The sequence below is a fragment of the Pelodiscus sinensis genome, chromosome 7 (assembly GCF_049634645.1).
Source record: "Pelodiscus sinensis isolate JC-2024 chromosome 7, ASM4963464v1, whole genome shotgun sequence".
Lineage (NCBI taxonomy): Eukaryota > Metazoa > Chordata > Testudines > Trionychidae > Pelodiscus > Pelodiscus sinensis.
This window is the reverse complement of record NC_134717.1, coordinates 37,308,523-37,328,253: the sequence shown is the minus strand read 5'-3', so window position 1 is coordinate 37,328,253 and position 19,731 is coordinate 37,308,523. Positions and strand designations below refer to the sequence as shown.

The 19,731-nt window shown below is 45.7% G+C and overlaps 1 protein-coding gene across 5 annotated transcripts in view; it reads left to right on the top strand.

Moving 5' to 3' along the window:
• Positions 1 to 19,731, top strand: part of TTC21B (tetratricopeptide repeat domain 21B) — a 126,936-nt gene that overhangs the window by 45,671 nt on the left and 61,534 nt on the right. For all 5 annotated transcript variants that reach the window (XM_006124791.4, XM_006124789.4, XM_006124790.4 and 2 more), the window contains 4 exons: positions 928 to 1,085; positions 3,364 to 3,588; positions 5,306 to 5,544; positions 6,996 to 7,068. In XM_006124791.4, coding sequence (XP_006124853.2) covers positions 928 to 1,085; positions 3,364 to 3,588; positions 5,306 to 5,544; positions 6,996 to 7,068 — 695 coding nt within the window. The remainder of the gene's footprint in view (positions 1 to 927; positions 1,086 to 3,363; positions 3,589 to 5,305; positions 5,545 to 6,995; positions 7,069 to 19,731) is intronic.

Sequence of the window (19,731 nt, the reverse complement as noted above, 5' to 3'; positions counted from 1 at the left end):
TAGGGAGTGGATGGCTCAGGCACTGGGGATAATGAAACAATTTCTGTCTATGCACACAATGGCAGCAATTAAAAGTATTTAGTAGCAGCTATTTGAGGTCATTAACAACCTGTTAAATACATCTAATGAAGTGAGTTTTACCCAGGAAAGCTCATGATGTAATAAATTTGTTAGTCTCTAAGATGCCACAGGATTACTTGTTGTTTTACAGTTGCAAACTAACATGGCTACCCATCTGAAGCTAACGGATTGTCTACATTTGAAATGCTATGGCACTAATTGGGGTTCCATATAGATAATCCCCCTTCTGGCGAAGGATGTGTACATTGGGGCTGTGTTTAGACTGGCAAGTTTTTCCGCAAAATCATCTGCTTTTGCGGAGAAACTTGCCAGCTGTCTACACTGGCTGCTTGAATTTCCGGAAAAGCACTGACGATCTCATGTAAAATCATCAGTGCTTTTCCGGAAAAACTATGCTGTTCCTGTTCGGGCAAAAGTCTTTTTCCGAACGACTTTTGTGCAAAAGGGCCAGTGTAGACAGCATAGTTTTGGTTTCTGCAAAAAAGCCCCGATCGTGGAAAAAGGCGATCGGGGCTTTTTTTGCAGAAAACCGCGTCTAGATTGGCCACGGATGCTTTTCTGCAAAAAGTGCTTTTGCGGAAAAGCATCCTGCCAATCTAGACGCACTTTTCCGAAAATGCTTTTAACGGAAAACTTTTCCGTTAAAAGCATTTTCGGAAATTCATGCCAGTGTAGACATAGCCTGGGAGTTAACTTGTTTTAACTGCATTGCTGAGTGCTTTGAATTTTTCAGTGCAGATCATGCCTAAGTAAAAGAGACTTATCTTCAACACTGGGCTTTGGTTTTCTCTCTCTCTCTCTTTTTTTTTTTTTTTTATTTTGTTTCTATTTTGTTTAAATCATTAGGTGATATTGAGGCATCCCGCAGCATCCTACAGCATTGTCTTGACCAGAATCCTTCTTATCCAGATGCTCATTTACTTATGGCTCAGGTTCATTTGTCCCAAAACAATTTTAAGCTCTGTTCTCAATCCCTGGAACTCTGTCTGAGCTACAATTTTGAGGTGAGTTTGATCAAAGGAATTAAACTCTTTTATTCAATCAGTTTTGCAAGACTTCTTCTAAATCTTGCACAGCAAGATGCATGATTATAATACTTAGTTATCTTTTCACTGCAAGATTGATATCTGAAATTATTTGTCTTATGAATAATTTTAATTGTAAGGCAAATTTGGACTGTGATGAAGTCAGAGCTCCACATTTGCCTATTAACTCACCGCAAGGTATCAGAATTGGAGTACAGGAGAAAGAAACAGCTCCCCCCCTTCTAATCTCTCTCTCTCTCTCTCTCTCTCTCTCAAGAATGGTTGACAGAACTAAGTATAACAGTGTATAAGGACGTCTGTCTGTCTAAGTTTTAGAGAGTTTGTACATCTGTCTGTCAATCTGTCAGTGAGTCCGTTTGTTCAAGAACTCCTCCTAAACGATAAGGGCTAGGACCCCCAAATTTGGTATACAGCTTCCTCTTATCCTAACTTAAAGCAAGATCAGAGTTTGGTTGTGCCAAGAAAAGGGGAAGTCCCTGGAATGGGATTGTTTCCCATAACACTGAAAGGGAGGAATCTGAGAGCCAGGACAGTTATGCTCTGCAATGACTACTGGGGGCAGCAGGCATGGGAGACTGTTATACTACAGAGTGACCACAGGGGGGTTGCTGGACCAGAAAGAGTGGCCAGCTGGAGTAGGGCTCTCTGTATTACTGGCCATGGGTAAGTGTCTCCCCTGGACCAAAACCCTCCCCCTGGTCCTTGGCAGAGGCACTTGGCATTTCAGCCCTGTCCCAGGAGGAGCTGTGGGGCCAGGTCTGGGCAGCAGAGCCCCTGGCACACCTCCCCACCCCTCACCAGGAGGAGTCTCCAGTCAGGCAGCATGTCCCTGGACACTTCAGGGAGATGCCATCACCAGAGCTGTGCCTCCCTCACCGCTGCCGGAGCAGCACTGCCCTTTACTGCTGCAGGTAGCCCCAGCAAGCCCCCGAACACCTCTCACCTCCTCACCCTGAGCTTCCTACTCTTACCTGCTCCCTCGCTGCCCTCAGTCCCCCCACGCTTTCCACTTCCTGCCCTCAACCCTCCTTGCCTCCTGATCCTCTAGCTTCTGCACCTTTTGCCCCCGGCCCAAACTCCTGGCCAGAGGCACCCCTCCCCTCCCAAACCTAACACCATACTCCATACAATCATTTAAATACAGCATATACATTTTCCTTTTAATTTCCAAAAAAACTCCAAAAAAGAAACATTACTACAGTTAACGACCTGAGCAACACTGAGTACATCTACTAGTACTATCTAAAGAGGATCTGTGTTACCAGATACATCCTGCAATAAAGTTATGAAAGAATCTAAGAAGGATGGCCCAAAGTTGTACTGCCTTTCAATAAATCTGAGAACAATTGTTACTGTCAGTATTTTGCTTGTTATCCTGATCAGCAAACCTAGCACTCTAAACAGTGGTAGCTCTGCAATGGCCTTCCCCACTCACCTATTGTGGTTGATTGAAGGCTTGACACTGCAAGGTGCTGAGATCTCTGGTCCATTGAAGTCACTGGATTACTCACAAATTTAGAGTTAAGTGCTTTGCTGGGCAGGCCTCGCTGCTGGGCTCAGCAGTTTGCAAGAATGAATTCTGAATGAGTATCTAGTTAGGACTTTGCAGGAGGGCTGATGAGACAAATTGGTTTTTATTTCCTTTCTAAAATTATCCTCAGCCTACCTTCTGTTCACCAAACATTGATGTGTGTAGGGTAGCTAAATGGAAAAAAACCAAAACCTACTGATGTGCTTGAAATTTACACTTTCCATCACTTCCCCTTAATATAAAAACAGACTAATTCAAGCAGGTGGAGTGGATGATTGCCATAGTGGGTTTATGTGTATAAGTTAATTGCCAAGTTATGTATGTCATGGAATGTTCCACTCATTTTCTTTAAACTATCATACCAACTTACTGAAGCATGTGCATTTGTGTATGGCTTAGTAGGGGAGATGCTCAGAAAACATCTGTAACAAGCAAGTTCATTATAAGTAATGGTCTAGAGTATGCCTTTTCATCTCAAGATCAAGGTTCTGACTCATGAGATTAGTTCCTTTGTATGGTTTGTGAGGTTTTATTTAAAAAAAAATTGTCTGGCACATTCTTTGAAGACAGTTTTACTAATGGGAAATAATATACATGTGTCTAGCAAATGTTGTAACATGGATTATTAGCCTTTATTATACCTTTCTCTAAATATATTTTAGACAAATTAAGAAATATTTGTTAATTATTAATTATTAATTTCAGGTGAGAGAACATCCTTTGTATCACTTAATTAAAGCCCAGACCCAAAAGAAGATGGGAGAAATATCAGAAGCTATTAAAACCTTGCAGATGGCAATGAGTTTGCCTGGAATGAGAAGATCTGGGGCTTTCTCAAAAGCAAAAGCAAAAAGAAATGAAATTGATGCAAGTATTCGTGTATCTGTCTTTCTGGAATTGGTAGATGCTCATCATTTGAATGGAGAACAGGTATGACAATGAGCAGTTTAATAAAATGCGTGTACATTTGAAGAGCAATACAGACCTCAGTTATTCCATTTATGAAGGTGTTTACCTCTGATTAAGTCCATAACAAACCCTTACGGTACATTACAGGAAGTCTTCACTTTAGAAGACAATTCCATGGACATAGCAATATCTAAATTTCAAGGTTTGTTTTGAGTTTGGTTCTCTGGCTGTTCAGAGACAAATACAAATTCTTTGCTATTTTCAGATCTGAGAGGTTTTTTTAACATATGCAGATGCACTGTTCTGAGATTCAAGCAGGATGCAATGCCTATCTAGTGAGGAGTTAACTTCATAGCCCATCTGTGATCACTTAAATGCTATGATTAACCATTGTGCTATTTGTAGTTGTATGAGGCTGTCATGGAATCACGAGATTAGTATTTTCTTGTCTCTGTATGGGCTGGGGGAGGAACATCCTTCAGTGTGACAGCCCTCCTTAGGGTCACACCACAGGGGGTAACCCCTAGACTCCATTGCCTCCTGGAACCATACATCAGAACCTTCAACATGCCTGTGTCTCTCTATGAATTCCCCTCAGTGCAAGGCTGACCCAAGCATGGTGCAGAGCCCAGGACAACCTGCTGCTTCTTCCCCAGGCCCTACCTCTTCCTGCCCCTGCTCCACCCTCACTTCGCCCCTTCCCCAAAACTCCCAAGCTCTCCTCTCCTGAACAATCCTGGGAGCTGGCTGAGCAGGTGCCACTTACTCGCAGCCACCTAGGCTGAGAATCCCCCTGAAGCACAGTGCTCCCCAAAGAACAGGGCCCGGCATGACCACCCTGAACCATCCAATGGACAACTCTACCACAGTGAGTCCAATAGCCCCAGTGAGGGGCCTTCACACCCAGAGGGAGCAGTGCAACACCAATTGCTCAACTCCAGTGACTCTCAGCTAGTGTAAAAACAGAAAGATTTATTGTATGTTTGGAACACAGAACAGAAGGTTCTCAGGGTCTTCAAGCCTAGAAAGTCTCAGCAAGAGTCCATCTGGGACTGTCCAGCATCTAGCTCAGACGTCTCTGGGTCTCATCCAGAAGTGACTACTCCTTTCTGCAGCCCCACACTCTCTCTCCTCCAGCACCCTACCTTCATCCTTTATCTTCTTCCCCAGGCAAAAATGTTTACCTGGTCTCTCTCTCTTCGGCTCTTGGTACTCCTGCTGGCCAAAATCAGCTGGCTTCCAAGCTGGGGAGGGCATTTGGGCCATCAGTTGCTAAATTACAAATCATCCAGGCTACTAGGAGAGATTGCACTTGGGCCTCATCACCTCATTAAACAAATAGCACATAGGGGAAACTATGGCACACAGAGCATTAATACAAAATATAAAGACAATCCCCCACTTTGTCACAGAGACACTGGCTAATATGTTTACTCAGTGTAGCTGGATCTTCAATATTAGCTGCATCCTGCAATTACGTTTTATTTGAATGTATGTTTCATAGCACTACATGCTGTAGTATATTCTTATAAGTGCAACGGTGATGTTTGCTACTGTTTTCTGCTACTTTTGTTCACCTTGTGTAGCTTTCAGCTAATCACAAGTAAGTCTACATTTCCCTTTTTTAAACATTTTAAAGTAAATTGCACATATTTTGTTTTATAAATGGTAGTCATCCATTTATTTGTGATATAGGTGCATTCTCGAGGTCAAGAGAAAAAATCATTCTGTTTTACAGCATGAAGCTGCTAAAGTACTACAAGATGCCATCAATGAATTTGCTGGCACCCCTGAAGAATTACGAGTTGTGATTGCTAATGCAGACCTGGCTCTTGCACAAGGAGATATTGAACAAGCCTTAACCATGCTCAGGAATATTACATCTGAACAGCCTTACTTTGTACAAGCCAAAATAAAAATGGCAGACATTTATCTTCAATACAGAAAAGAGAAAAAATTATATGCAACCTGTTATAGGTAAAAAAAAATCTGTGGTATATACCATAACCTTTCTCTGTGTGAAATATTAATATTTTGTGCAGCCCTTGTATTCCTCTTCCGAAATTGATTAAATTATTAAATTCATCTACATAGTATAATCCATTAAAGTAACAATGCAAAGTATCATTTACCTGAGACTACTTTTCAGAATAAACAACAACTGGATAAACACTTGATAGATCGGCAGTAATTTTTTAAAATAGACTCAGGATGTCTGAAAGAGGAAACATAAATAGTTCTGAGTATTAAGGAAAGTGTATAGTTCTTAAAATTTTAATCTGCAAGATAAAGCTATTTTAATATTTAAATTCCTCCAATACTGTTTTGGCTAAGATCATGTGTAATAATTTTTGCGACATCATACATAGACAGAAAAGGAGCAAATACTAAAAGTTCATTTTTGAAAATTAACAGTAAATTATTTGAACTGGGTTTTTTTAAGTCACAGATAGCAAGGATCATAAATATATTTATTCAAAAATTTTCATTTGAGTCTTCCGGAAATCATGGTTTATTTCTAATCTTCTGTGATACTCCAGCAATCACTGTACTATCACAACTGCCACAAGCAAGTTATTGGCTTATGGATGTCAAGTAAATCTCTCTTGTTTTTTGTTTTTGTTTTTAAGCATTGTATAGAGCTGTGAATGTCTAAATTCTAATATCCTGAGGTTGCACCTGTACATTCTTTAATTAGCCCTTTTATGTGAAGGGCAAAAATGTACTTATTCTGAGCTAGTCATGCCCCCATCCTGAATAGGATAGTGATTGGCACTCACCTAGGCTAGGTTTACACTACGGACTTTACAGAGGCCACAGCTCTGCTGCTATAAGGTCTCTGTGTAGCCACTCTTTTTGTTGGCAGAAGAGAGCTCTTCTGCTAGCGTAATTTAACCACTCCCAATGAGCAGAGTTAGTTTTATCATCAGGAGAATCTCTCAGTGCGGGCCAAACCAGCACTTTTGCTAGTGGAACTTATGTCAGTCAGGAGGATATTTTTTCATACTGCTGACAAATAAAAGTTTAACTTAAAAGGTGGTAGTATAGACACAACTCTTCATGGAGGGATTCACACTGACATGTACTTGAAGAAAGAATGGTAACTTACATTACAGAACTGTTGTTCTTGTAGGTGATGTAGTTAGTGTGAATCCCATGTCCTAGCCTCCATCTCAGCTTTCAGAGTCCTTGGCTGTCATGGTTTTCCAATTATGGGGACACTGAAGGAGGTTGTGGCAGTGATAGACTGCTGTTCAGTGGATTCCAAAGTCACTCATGGGAGGTACATGAATATCTATAGTGGGATCCACACTGACTTCATCTCAAAACTGATTACTTTAGAGTGAGTAACCATTGTTTACATATTCTTTAAAGTACCAATATTAACCCTTTAATTAAACACAGTTGTCTTTTTTTTTTCTTTTCAGAGATCTGGTGGACAAACTGCCAAGCTGTCATACTTTTCTTCTCCTTGGTGATGCATATATGAATATTCAAGAGGTGAGTATCTGCATCATGATAAAAGATGAGAATAGTTAAGTCATTGGCAGTAATTAACTAGGTTGATAGTCTCCTAGTTCTCGTTCTGTTAACAGATGATCAGGAAGCAAAATGTGTATTAAGGAAAACTTAAGTTCTTCAAATGATGTCTCTGTGGGTGTTCCACTCTGGGTGTTGGTGCATACTCGCACCGGCAACTGGAGATGTTTCTAGCAGTGTCCTGCTGCACCATGCGTGCAGTGTAGTGCTTCCTTGTGCCATTGGTGTCCTTTAGGCACATGAGTGGTGTGGCCCCTCAATTCCTCCTTTATTGTTCTCAGCAGTAGACAGAGCTCCTCTCTCATGTTTTCCTCATCTGAAACGGCAAAAAAATCTGTTAAATCTCCTCAGTTCTTCACTTCCGAGGTTTTGAACTCTTCCCATCCCATTCCTTGGGGGGGGAGGGGGAACCCCAATCCAAAACAAAACCTTTTTCCCTGTTAAAAACAAACAAACAGTTCTTCATCTTTTTTTTTGGGGGGGGGGGGGGGGGGGGTCAACATGCCTGTTCCCTAGGCTTTAAGTGCTGTGACTTGTGCAGAGAGGCCATGTCTGCTTCGGATGGCCATTCATTCTGCATAAAGTGCCTTAGCGAGGTGCACATGATGCAGAAATGCTCCAACCTGACTGCGAGCGCTCACTGAGACTGCACTAAAAGACTTATCTATATGAAAAGTGTCTCCAACCTTCACGGGATGACTCACCACCCCACACCAAAGATGTGCACAAACCAAGAGGTATGGACAAAAGTCGTCCCTTTACCTCATCCGATAAGGCAAAGGCGAAAACCTGGGTTTCTCTGGTAAAATTGCTGTCTCTAGCACAGAGCTCATATAAGGTGAGTGTGGGTGACAAGTCCAGCACTTCAGGCATGGCACCACCTAACCTCGGTGCCGCACTAAAGAGCTCATTCTGAGCCCAAACAGAAGTTGGCAGCACTGAGCGCACCGCCTTCCACCACATCAACAATAAATCATAAGTCGGTGTTGAATATGGCACCCCAGAAACCTGCACTGAGATGCCTCCACCGTGGGCACTGACTCTGATTCCACCCTCAGCACCGTTGGCACTGGCCACAACTCTATGCTCAACCATACTCAGCATCTTCCCCCATTGAGAGTCAGTGCTTCCTCAGCACCACCCTGACCAGCATCAACGAGGTGCTCAATACAGTCACCCTGGTCACCAGCTCCATCACTATCCCATAGCGAGGCAGGAAGTGGTCAACACAGCTGTTTTTCTTCCCAACACTCAAGCCCCACTAAGCGGAACCAACCGTAGGAGCCCCACTCCACAAAACCATCTCACACTCCCCCACCACCTCACTGGTACTCTTAACACTGGCCTTATCTGCCACCTCCTTACCCAGGTCAATGGCATCCCTGGAATAGTTGGTTCTCCCATAGGAGCCACCATATCGCTCTTTCTACACCAGTCAGGGGACCACCATATTCTCCTCAGCCTACATCCAGAGATACGGCACCAAACTCCCCAGTATGCTCAGTGGAGGAGGACTTCCTATCTGAAGGAGAGAAGTCCCCACCTCATCACTCTTCCTTATCACCTGATGAGGCCATCATCCCGACCACCCCAGCCCTCATAGATGTCACCAAACAATTTCAAGAATTATTTAAGATGGTTCACCCAGCACAGGAACACAATCTGTAGGCGGTGCAAGAAAAGCAGTACAGACTCTTGCATACCCTACACCCTTCCAGGATTGCTCTCCTTATTATGGATCCTGCCAATAACATTTGGCAGATCCTAGCATCAATCACACCTACGAACAAAAGGCTGACCATAAATATTTTATCCCTGCCAATGATACAGATTTATTATTTTCATATCCACCACCAAACTTCTTAGTGGTGGACTCCATCTGACATAAAGCTGCTAAACCTAACGTGAGGTCCACTCCCCAGTATAAGGATCACAAATGTCTGGACATCCTGAGTAGAAAAGTGTACTGGTTGGCAACATTAAGTGAAGAGTGGCCAATTATTCCGCTGTGCTTGCCGACTATGACTACACAAATTACTCCAAGTTACAAGAGCTTTCCCAGTACCTTCCAGAGCAAAAAAGACCACAACTCAACAGTACTATTCAAGAGGGACACACCGTTGCCTGCACTGCTTTAGTTGGCAATGGACGTGGTGGACTCTGCCACTTGCACCATGGCAACTGCCATCATCATGTGTAGAGCCTCCTGGCTCCAAGTGTCAGGCATAACTAGGGAGCTGCTGCAGAAGGTAGAGCAGTGGTCTCCAACCTTTTTACACCCAAGATCACTTTTTAAATGACAGAACAAGCCAAGGTCTATCGCCCTGCCCCTTCCTTGAAGCCCCACCCCTCTCTATTCTCACTTGCTATCTCCAACCCTTATACTGCTGCTTTTTTCCCCCAGGCACTGTAGAAGAGGTTTTTCCAGCATTTGGCCTGTCTAGACTGGACCAAATGTCAGAAAAACCTCTTCTTTTGGAAGTCCCCTTATTCCTCGTGGAAAGAGGAATATAGGGATGACCGAAAGATCATGTTTGCTCTTCCACTAAAAGAAGCAGAGAACAAATGCATCCCTGGATGCAGAAGTTTTTCTGGGATATCTCCGGAATCCTGAAAAACTTCTGCAGTCTAGCCATACCCTCGCTGGCTTGACAGGATGTGTAGGCTCTGGGGTGGGAATAAGGGATTTGGGTGTGGGAAGGGGTGAGAGGTGCAAGTTCTGGGAAGAAATCTGGATGCAGGAGGAGGTGGATAAGGTGACGTTGGCTCGAGGAGGAGGCTCCAGGCTAGGTAGTGTTGGGGTCAGATGTAGGGTTAGGGTACTAAGCAAGCCACAGATTTCTGGATGTGAGGGCTCAGGAATTTGGGTTGGGGTATGTGAGGGGCTCAGGGCAGGGGGTTCCAGTGTATGATAGGCTCAGATGTAGGGTCTGGGGGAAAAGGGAGTGCAGGAGTGTTATGATGCTGTGGCCAGATGGGGGCTTGGCCCCAATTGGGGGTTTGTTGGCCAGGCTTCATTTTTAAATAAAATACTATGTCAAACACAAAAAGTTTCTGCATTGTCTTTATTTCTGAGAAGGGCAGGGAACCTGTTTTGAGTCAGGGGTCACTGACCCACAGAAAAGTCAGTTGGGGCCACACAAGTGAGATGCAAAAAAACCCCTTCCCCTCCCCCAAGCTTCACTAATGTGGCCCCAACTGTGTTAGTGGGAGCAGGGCACATAGTACTGGGGAAGGGTGCTAGTGGGTGCTTCGAGAGTGGTTAGGGTGCCAGTGGGGACAGAGTTCTGCAGCTGGGGGCAGAGAAGAGGGAACAGGGTGCCAGGAGGGCAAGGGGCAGGGTTCCAGTGGGGACAGAATTCTGTAGCTGGAGACAGGGGAGTGGGGACAGAATTCTGTGGCTGCGGAGTGGGAAGAGGGAACAGGGTGCCGGGAGGGCAGGGAATAGGGTGCCAGTGGGGGCAGAGTCTCCTGCACCCTCCTTCTCCCAGGATTCTCCCCTCCTCCTCCTCTCCCCCCGGGAAGATCTTGCTTCAACAGGAGGTCTAACACCTCCTAAATAGAAGCGGTAGAGCCAGTGCCAGCGGCTTTCCAGGGAAGGGGCTCTACTCAAAGTATTTTCTAACACAAAAGAAAAATGGTGGCTGGAGATCAATTTTAGATCTCAGAAATCTCAATAAGTATGTAAGGTACAGAAAGTTAGGGATGGAGACGCTAGCAACAATTATACCTTCGTTGGATCACGGGGATTGGCTTTCAGCTCTTGACCTACAGGATGCATATTTCCACATCATGATCCGACTGGCACATAGATGCTTTTTATGCTTTATAGTTGGCAAACAACATTATCAATACCAGGTCCACCCTTTCAGCCTTTTGACAGCTTCAAGAGCTTTTTCGAAAACTCTGGCTGTAGTAACTATACACCTCCACTGTTGGTGAGTAAGAATATTGCCATATCTCGACAACTGCCTCATAAAGGGCACGTTGTTTCAGGAATCCCAGTGTATGGCTAGCATAACTCTCTCTCTACTATTCAACCTCGGGTTTCACATAAACTACCAAAAATCTACACTCAAGCCTACACAAACTCTAGAGTTTATAGGCGCTCGCCTGAAAACTACTGTAGTCACAGCTACACTACCCAGTCACAGATTTGAGGCCCTACAAGGCCTAATAGCTGTGGCCCGTGCATCTCCAACTACCACAGTGCATGAAGGCTTGACAATTCTGGGTCATATGGTGGCAACCACATACGTGGTGAAACTGGCCAGACTGCACGAGATGCTTACAAGCATAGCTTTCTACAGTCTATACCCCTTCCAGGGCTCAAAGCTGTCACCATGCTATCACATGTCCTCACATCCCTACCCCGGGGAAATATACTACAGGCCATGCCCTTCCAATAACTTGCTCCCACGGTTACCATAGCCTTTCCCTTCCTCCTCCCCTCCAGCCTCATGCAGTGTGTGCTGTGGCTGGCAGATGGAAGCTGTGAGCTTCTAATCAGGGTTTGAAATCTAGAAGCCTCTGCATTGGTGGAGCCTTAGCCCTTCCCCCTGATTATCAGTCAGTCCAGGGCTTTATGAAGGAGTGAGTCAACGACCAGGGAGCTTGTGAACAGGGACTGCTAACGGAGTTTGGAGAAGGTGTTAGGAAGCGGAGTGGGAAGGGGGTGAGATACACTCGCCATTCTTTAACATCTTTTCACTACGCTCCTGCCCTTCAAGGAGGCATTTAATAACAACTGAGGAATCACTCGGAAGGAAGGCAGGTATGGATGGTGATAGGTCTGCTGTTGTTACCTGCTCAGCATGTGCCATGTTTGTCTTCGTCCCGGAAGAAAGAACGGATTTCATCTACACTAAATGCAAGCTGGTCACCATTTTGGAAGAAAAAATTAAAGGACTTGAGTCCCAAGTATCGACCCTACATTCTATCGAGGACGAAGACTTCCTTGATAGAAGGCACCATTTAATCCTGCAGGCTCAGCAGGCTGAAGAGCCAGTCAGGGCAGTACAGGATAAGGAAGAAAACTGGCAGCATGTAACCTCTAGAAGGAGAAGGCGGCCAACTTGGGTATTCCCCATTCCTGTAGAGGTAAGTAACCACTATCAGGCTCTCTCCACAGGCGCGGTGGAGCATGCTTTGGCAGGGACCTCTCAGGGAAGAAATCAGAAGGGAACACCATCTACTGGAAGGCATGGATGCATAGTCCTAGGGACGGGGGTTCCATGACCACTATCCCCAAAAGAAGAAGATGGGTGGTGGTGGTCGGGTACTCCCTCCTAAGAGGGACTGAGTCATCCATCTGCTGCCCAGACCTCCATTCTCGAGAAATGTGCTGCTTACCGGGAGCTCACATTCAGGATGTGACCGAGAGTATTCTGAAAGTGATTAAACCTTCGGATCACTACCCCTTCCTGCCTCTCCATGTAGGAACTAATGATATGGCCAAGAATGACCTTGAGTGGGTCACAGCAGATTATGTAGCACTGGGAAGGAGGATCAAGAAATCTGAAGTGCAAGTGGTGTTCTCGTCTAACCTTCCGGTTGAAAGGAAAGGTCTGGATAGGGATCGTTGAATAGAGGAAGTAAATGCGTGGTGGTGTCACAAAGAGGGCTTTGGTTGCTTCAACCCTGGGGGACTGTTCTGGGCACAAGGATTGTTAGGAAGAGATGGGATCTACCTAACCAAGAGAGGAAAGAGCATCTTCACGGGCAGGCTTGCAAATCTAGTGAGAAGGGCTTTAAACTAGGTTCGTTGGGGGACGGAGACCAAAGCCCTGAGGTAAGTTAGGAAGTCGGACACCGGGAAGAATCCCAAGGAGGAACGAGCAACAAAGGACGACCCCTGATTCGGATGGAGAAGGTAGGGTGATCAACTGGTTATCTAAGGTGTTTGTACACAAATGCAAGAAGCCTGGGAAACAAACAGGAAGAATTAGAAGCCCTGGCCTAGTCGAAGAACTATGATTTGATTGGAATAATGGAGACTTGGTGGGATGACTCGCATGACTGGAGCACTGTCATGGAAGGGTATAAACTGTTCAGGAAGAACAGATGGGGAAGAAAAGGAGGAGGAGGAGTTGCATTGTATTTAAGAGAGCAGTGATTGCTCAGAGCTCCAGTATTTAGAGGGAGAAAAGACTGTTGAGAGCCTATAGGTTAAGTTTAGAGGTGGAAGCAACAGCAGTGATGTTGTGGTTGGTGTCTGCTATAGACCACCAGATCAGGTGGATGAGGTAGACAAGGCTTTCTTTGGACAACTGAGAGAAGCTTCCAGATCTCAAGCCCTGGTTCTTATGGGCAACTTTAATCACCCTGACATATGTTGGGAGACCAATACAGCAGTACACAGACAATCCAGGAAATTTTTGGAGAATGTTGGGGATAACTTCTTGATACAAGTGGTGAAGGAACCGACCAGGGACCATGCACAGCTTGACCTGCTGCTCACAAACCGGTAAGAACTAGTAGGGGAAGTAGAGGTGGGTGACAACCTGGGAAGCAGTGATCATGAGATGGTAGATTTGAGGATCCTGACCAAAGGAAGAAAGGAGAGTAGCAAAATACACACCCTGGACTTCAGAAAAACAGACTGACTCCCTCAGAGAACTGATGGGATGCTTAAATGAAGGGGAAAGGAGTCCAGGACAGCTGGCAGTATTTTAAAGAAGCCTTATTGAAGACACAGGAAGAAACCATCCTGATGCGCAGCAAGAAAAGCAAATACGGTACGTGACCAGATTGGCTTACCGGGGACATCTTTGGTGAGCTTAAACACAAAAAGGAAGCTTACAAGAAGTGGAAACTTGGACAGATGACTAGGGAGAAGTATAAATATGTTGCTCGAGAATGCAGGGGATTTCTCAGGAATGCAAAAGCACAATTGGACTTGCAGCTAGCAAGGGATGTGAAGCATAACAATAAAGGTTTCTACAGGTATGTTAGCAATAAGAGGGTGATTAGAGAGTGTGTGGGGCCCTTACTGGATGAGGGAGGTAACCTAGTGACCGATGATGTGGGAAAAGCTGACATACTCAATGTTTTCTTTGCCTCAGTCTTCACAGACAAGGTGGGCTCCCAGACAGATGTACTAGGCAACGCAGCATGGGAAGGGGGTGGACAGCCCTTGGTGGGGAAAGAACAAGTTAGGAACTATTTAGAAAAGCTAAACATACACAGATCCATGGGCCCGGATTTAATGCATCTGAGGGTACTGAGGGAGTTGGAAAATGTAATTGCGGAGCCTTTGGCCGTTATCTTTGAAAACTCTTGGAGATCAGGAGAGATCCCGGATGTTTGGAAAAAGGCAAATGTAGTGCCCATCTTTAAAAAAGGGAAGAAGGACAATTCAGGGAGCTACAGACCAGTCAGCCTTACCTCAGTCCCTGGAAAAATCATGGAGGGGATCCTCAAGGAATCCATTTTGAAGCACTTGGAAGAGGGGAAAGTGATCAAGAATAGTCAGCATGGATTCACGAAGGGCAAGTCATGCCCAACCAATCTCATTAGCTTCTATGATGAGGTAAGTGGCTCTGTGGATATGGGAAAGTCAGTGGATGTGATATACCTTGACTTTAGCAAAGCTTTTGTTACAGTCTCCCACAATATTCTTGCCAACAAGTTAAGGGAATATGGATTGGATAAATGGACTGTAAGATGGATAGAAAGCTGGCTAGACTGTCGGGCCCAACGGATAGTGATCAACGGCTGGATGTCAGGTTGGTGGTCGGATTCTAGTGGGAGTGCCCAAGGATCTGTTCTTGGACCGGTTTTGTTCAACATCTTTATTAATGACCTGGATGAGGGGATGGATTGCACCCTCAGCAAGTTCGCAGATGACACTAAGCTAGGGGGGAGAGGTAGATATGCTGGAGGGTTGGGATAGGGTCCAGAGTGACCTGGACACATTAGAGGATTGAGCCAAAAGAAATCTGATGAGGTTCACCCAGGACAAGTGCAGAGACCTGCACTTGGGATGGAATAATCCTAAGCATTGTTCCAGGCTGGCGGACTGACTGACTAAGTAGTAGTTCTGTAGAAAAGGACCTGGGTATTACAGTATATGAGAAGCTGGATATGAGTCAACAGTGTGCCCTTGTAGAAAAGAAGGCTAATGGCATATTGGGGTGCATAAGGAGGAGCATTGCTAACAGATACAAAGACGTGATTATTCCCCTTTATTCGCATTGTAGAGGGTCCAGCTGAGGGTGACCAAAATGATTAGGGGGCTGGAGCGCATGACCTATGAGAAGAGACTGAGGGATTTGGATTTGTTTAGTCTGCAGAAGAGAAGAATGAGGGGAGATTTGATAGCAGCTAACTTCCTGAATGGTGGTTCCAAAGAGGATGGAGATAGGCTGTTCACAGTAGTGATGGATGGCAGAACAAGGAGCAATGGTCTCAAATTACAGTGGGAGAGGTCTAGGTTGGATATTAGGAAAAACTATTTCACTAGGAGGGTGGTGAAGCACTGGAATGGATTACCTAGGAAGGTGGTGGAATCTCCATCCCTAGAGATTTTTAAGTTTCGGCTTGACAAAGCCCTGACTGGGTTGATTTAATTGGGATTGGTCCTGCCTTGGGCAGAGGGCTGGAGTTGATGACCTCCTGAGGTCTCTTCCAGCTCTGTGATTCTATGATTCATCTTTCATGGGGTGGGGACCCCATTTAAGCCCCATATAGCACAAGGCAAGTTGTCCTAGAATGAACAAACGCTCCACATCAACTTGCTCGAGCTCAGAGCAGTCTATTATGGATGCCACCTTTTCCTACCATATATAGCACATAGGACGATCAATATCATGACGGACAATAGCACGTGTATGTACTACATCAACGAGCCTGGTCCAGCTCCTTTGTATAGAAGCAGTGAAACTATGGAATTGGTGTATCACGTACCATGTCATTCCCATAGCTACATACCTCCCAGAGGTACTCAGTGTAACAGTGGACAACCTCAGCTGCAATTTCTCTGATCATCACGAGTGGGAACTAGACTCTTGAGCCCTGCGAGACGTATTTCACAAACAGGGACAACCGTACATAGATCTATTTGCAACCAGGACCAATCAAAAGTGCCAGCTATACTGCTCCAGAGCAGCTCTTGCCAAGGGCACTCTAGGAGATGCCTTTCTTCTCTTCTATCTGCATTCCCACCACGCCCTCTGATCCTCAGAGTAATAATGAAAATCAGACTAGATCAAGCATGGGTAATTATTGCTGCACCAGCATGGTCAAGACCAACCTGGTTTCCGTACCTGCACAGACTATCAGCAGTAGATCCCCACAGCTTTCTCCCACAACGCAATCTCCTCACTCAACATCATGGCAGAACTCTTCATTCCAATCCAAAGAGATTTAATCTGAAGGCGTGGCTCCTTCATGGCTCCAGGTTGCTGAAAATGGCTGTTCAGATAGATTAAAACAAATACCCATCAATAGTAGGAGGGAGTCTACCAGGAAAACTTACCTGTGCAAGTGGAGGAGGTTCTCCAAATGGGTGAATCAGAATCACCACTCACCACCTGATGCTGCTCCCGTCGCCGTGTTTCTAGACTACCTCTTGGAGTTAAGGAAAGTGGGGCTCTCTTTCGACACAGTAAAGGTTTATACAGCGGCGATAGCAGCCTTCCACAGAGCCAAGGAGGGCAGTTCAATCTTTAAGCATCTGGTTACCAAACATTTTCTCACTGGTCTCCAGAATATGTTCTCATTGGTATGACCGCCAACCCCCATTTGGGACTTGAACCATGTCCTCAAGAGCATAACTAAACCTCCCTTTGAACCACTAGCCACATGTTCCTGGTTGCATCTCTCCAAGAAGGTTGCCTTTTTAGTGGCCATAACTTCTGGCAGGAGAGTCAGGGTGTGTCTAGACTACAGGGTTTTTTTGAAAAAAGTGGCCTTTTTTCGAAAAAAATCTTCCCCTGCGTCTAGACTGCTGCCATGTTCTTTCAAAAGTAAATTGAAAGAATGCGGCAGGTTTTTCAATTGTGGAAAACCTCGTTTTATGAGGAAGAACGTCTGTTTTCAAAAGTGCTCTTTCGAAAAAAGGCGCTATGTAATGCAAACTGCTTTTTTGAAAGAGAGCATCCAGACTGCTTTTTCAAAAGTACTGGTTGTAGTCTAGATGCTCTTTTTTGAAAGAGGCTTTTTCAAAAGTATCTTTCAAAAAAGTCTCTTTCAAAAGAGGCTTGCAGTCTAGACGTAGCCTCAGTGAGTTAGGAGCACTAATGGCTGACCCGCTATTCACGATATTCACCAAGGACAGAGTAATCTTTGACCCCATCCCAAGTTTCTCCCGAAAGCGCCATCCCCTTTCCACATCAGTGAACCCCGTACATTGACTTGTATTCTGTCCCAAGCCACACGCCGATCCATCCCATACAGCACTGAATACCTGGGATGTTTGGAAGGCACTCGCCCTCTACCTAGACTGAAGAAAACCATGGAGATCCAAGGGTCAAGCCATCTCCTTGCAGAAAATATCCAAATGGCTCTTCTCTTGTATTCATATGTGAGACACTATTCACAACAAGCAACTTCCAGACACCATCACTACTCATTTTACAAGAGCACTTGCCTCCACAACAGCCTTCCTCAAAAATGTACCTTGAGAGGACATTTCCAAGACAGTCACTTGGTCATCGGACCACTCTTTTGCCAAACATTGCGTCCTCAGTGCTGCAATTGCTCCCGTCAGTGTCAGTAGGACAAGCAGAACTATCCTCAGTCTCGGGGGCAGGGCTCCAAGCGTGCCTCTATAATGTAGAAACTGCTCTGTACTCACCAGAGTGGAGCACCCATAGGGACATCATTCAAAGAAGAAAAGGGAGTTACTCACCCTATGCAATAATGGGAATTCTTTGAGATGTGTGTCCTCGTGGGTGCTCCACTACCGTGCATCCCTACTTTGGAGCCCTTTGGTGGCTTTCAGCCAGGGTAGAGAAGGAATGGAGGAGCCATGCTGTGTGCCTAACAGACACCAATGGCACGAGGCGGTACTACAGCGCACGTGTGGCATGGCGGGGCACTGCTAGAAAAATCTTTGGTCACTGGCACGAGGACGCACCAGCACCCACAGTGAAGCACCCCCAGGGGGAGACATATTGAAGAACCCCAATTACTGCCCAAGGTGAGGAACTCTCTTGTCTGTGTACTGGCTTTAAAAACTAAATACTATATTAATATTAATTTTAATTTAACTTCAGTAGTTAGACTAAATAACGTAATTTAGTGAATATAACCCGCACCTGAATATACCCTGCAGTTTTTTCTATTTGAGTAAAAAAAAATCTTGTATACCCCTTGCACCAATATAACCCATGGGGTATACAAGACTTTTCTGTGCCAGGGATATATTTTCTGGGGGTATATTTACAGTGTAGGGGGGAGGGGGATTAGCCACTCACCACCCCAGGTTCCAGGGCAGCCTCCAGTCTCTAGCCTCGGGTGGGGGAGCGCTCATCCCACAGGTTCCTCCACAGCTGCAGGAAGGGGCAGGGGAGCAGAAACCACCAGCCTCTGGGTTGGGGAGCACTCACCGACCGGTTCCTGCGCAGCCACAGGAAGGGGCAGAGGGATGAGTGCTCCCCCGCCCCTTCCTGCTGCTGCGCAGGAACCGGGGGAGTGAGTGCTCTGGAGGCTGGCAGCTACACAGCCACAGGAAGAGGCAAAGGAGAGCTCACCCCTGGTGAGTAAAAAACATTCTGTATATCCAGCACCTGAGTATAGCCCATGGGGGGGTGCAGGGTTTTTAAAAACGAATATATTCGCTAAATTACGGTAGTATACTGGAAATAGAAAATACCTCAGGCAGGGGTTCTCAAACTTAGTGATACCCCCTAAAATGCTAAATGAATTTGTGTGAACCCCCCCCCCCCCCCCCCCCACTGCTCCACGAGTAAAGGAGGAGTTGGGGGTCTTCGGGAGCAGCAGGGCTGGCAGGGGGAGATCAGGAGGAGGAGGGGAGAACTGGCTGGCCAGGAGGGGGTTGGAAGGAGTGCGAATCGGCCGGCAGGGACCAGGACTGACCCGGGCACGTGCAGATCCCAGGGCGCTGCCTGTCCTGCACACAGTCCTGGTAAAGCGTGAGTGAGTTCGGCTGTGGCTCCACCATGTGCTTGATGGGTGCTCAAGAGCACATACAAGGCTTCCCCTCTTCCCCAAGGTGTCACATGCAACCAGAGGCTCTCAGCGTTGATTGCACCCCACCTTCCAGCCGCTCCTCTCGTCCCCACCAGGCTTCCATGGGACACCCAGCTGGAAAACCAGAAAAAAAGGACATTGCACATGTCCGGTATTTTCTGACTTTTTTTTACCGGGCAGAGGGCCCAAAAACTGCGACCTTGCTCTTAGTTGCTCGCGACCCCCGTGGGGGTCACAACCCACAGTTTGAGAAACTCTGACCTAAGTTATGAGCATCAGATTTGGGATGGTCAGGGAGATGAAAATTGCAATCTCTGCCAACAATTAGCATTTGCAAGTCAGATATTAGCTAGGGATCTATGGGTTGAAAGTTGAGGTAAATTCAGTTCATACATGCATTTGGACAGTGTATGAACAGTTCATTCAGGGTACGTCTAGACTACATCCTTCTTTCGACAGAGGGATGTA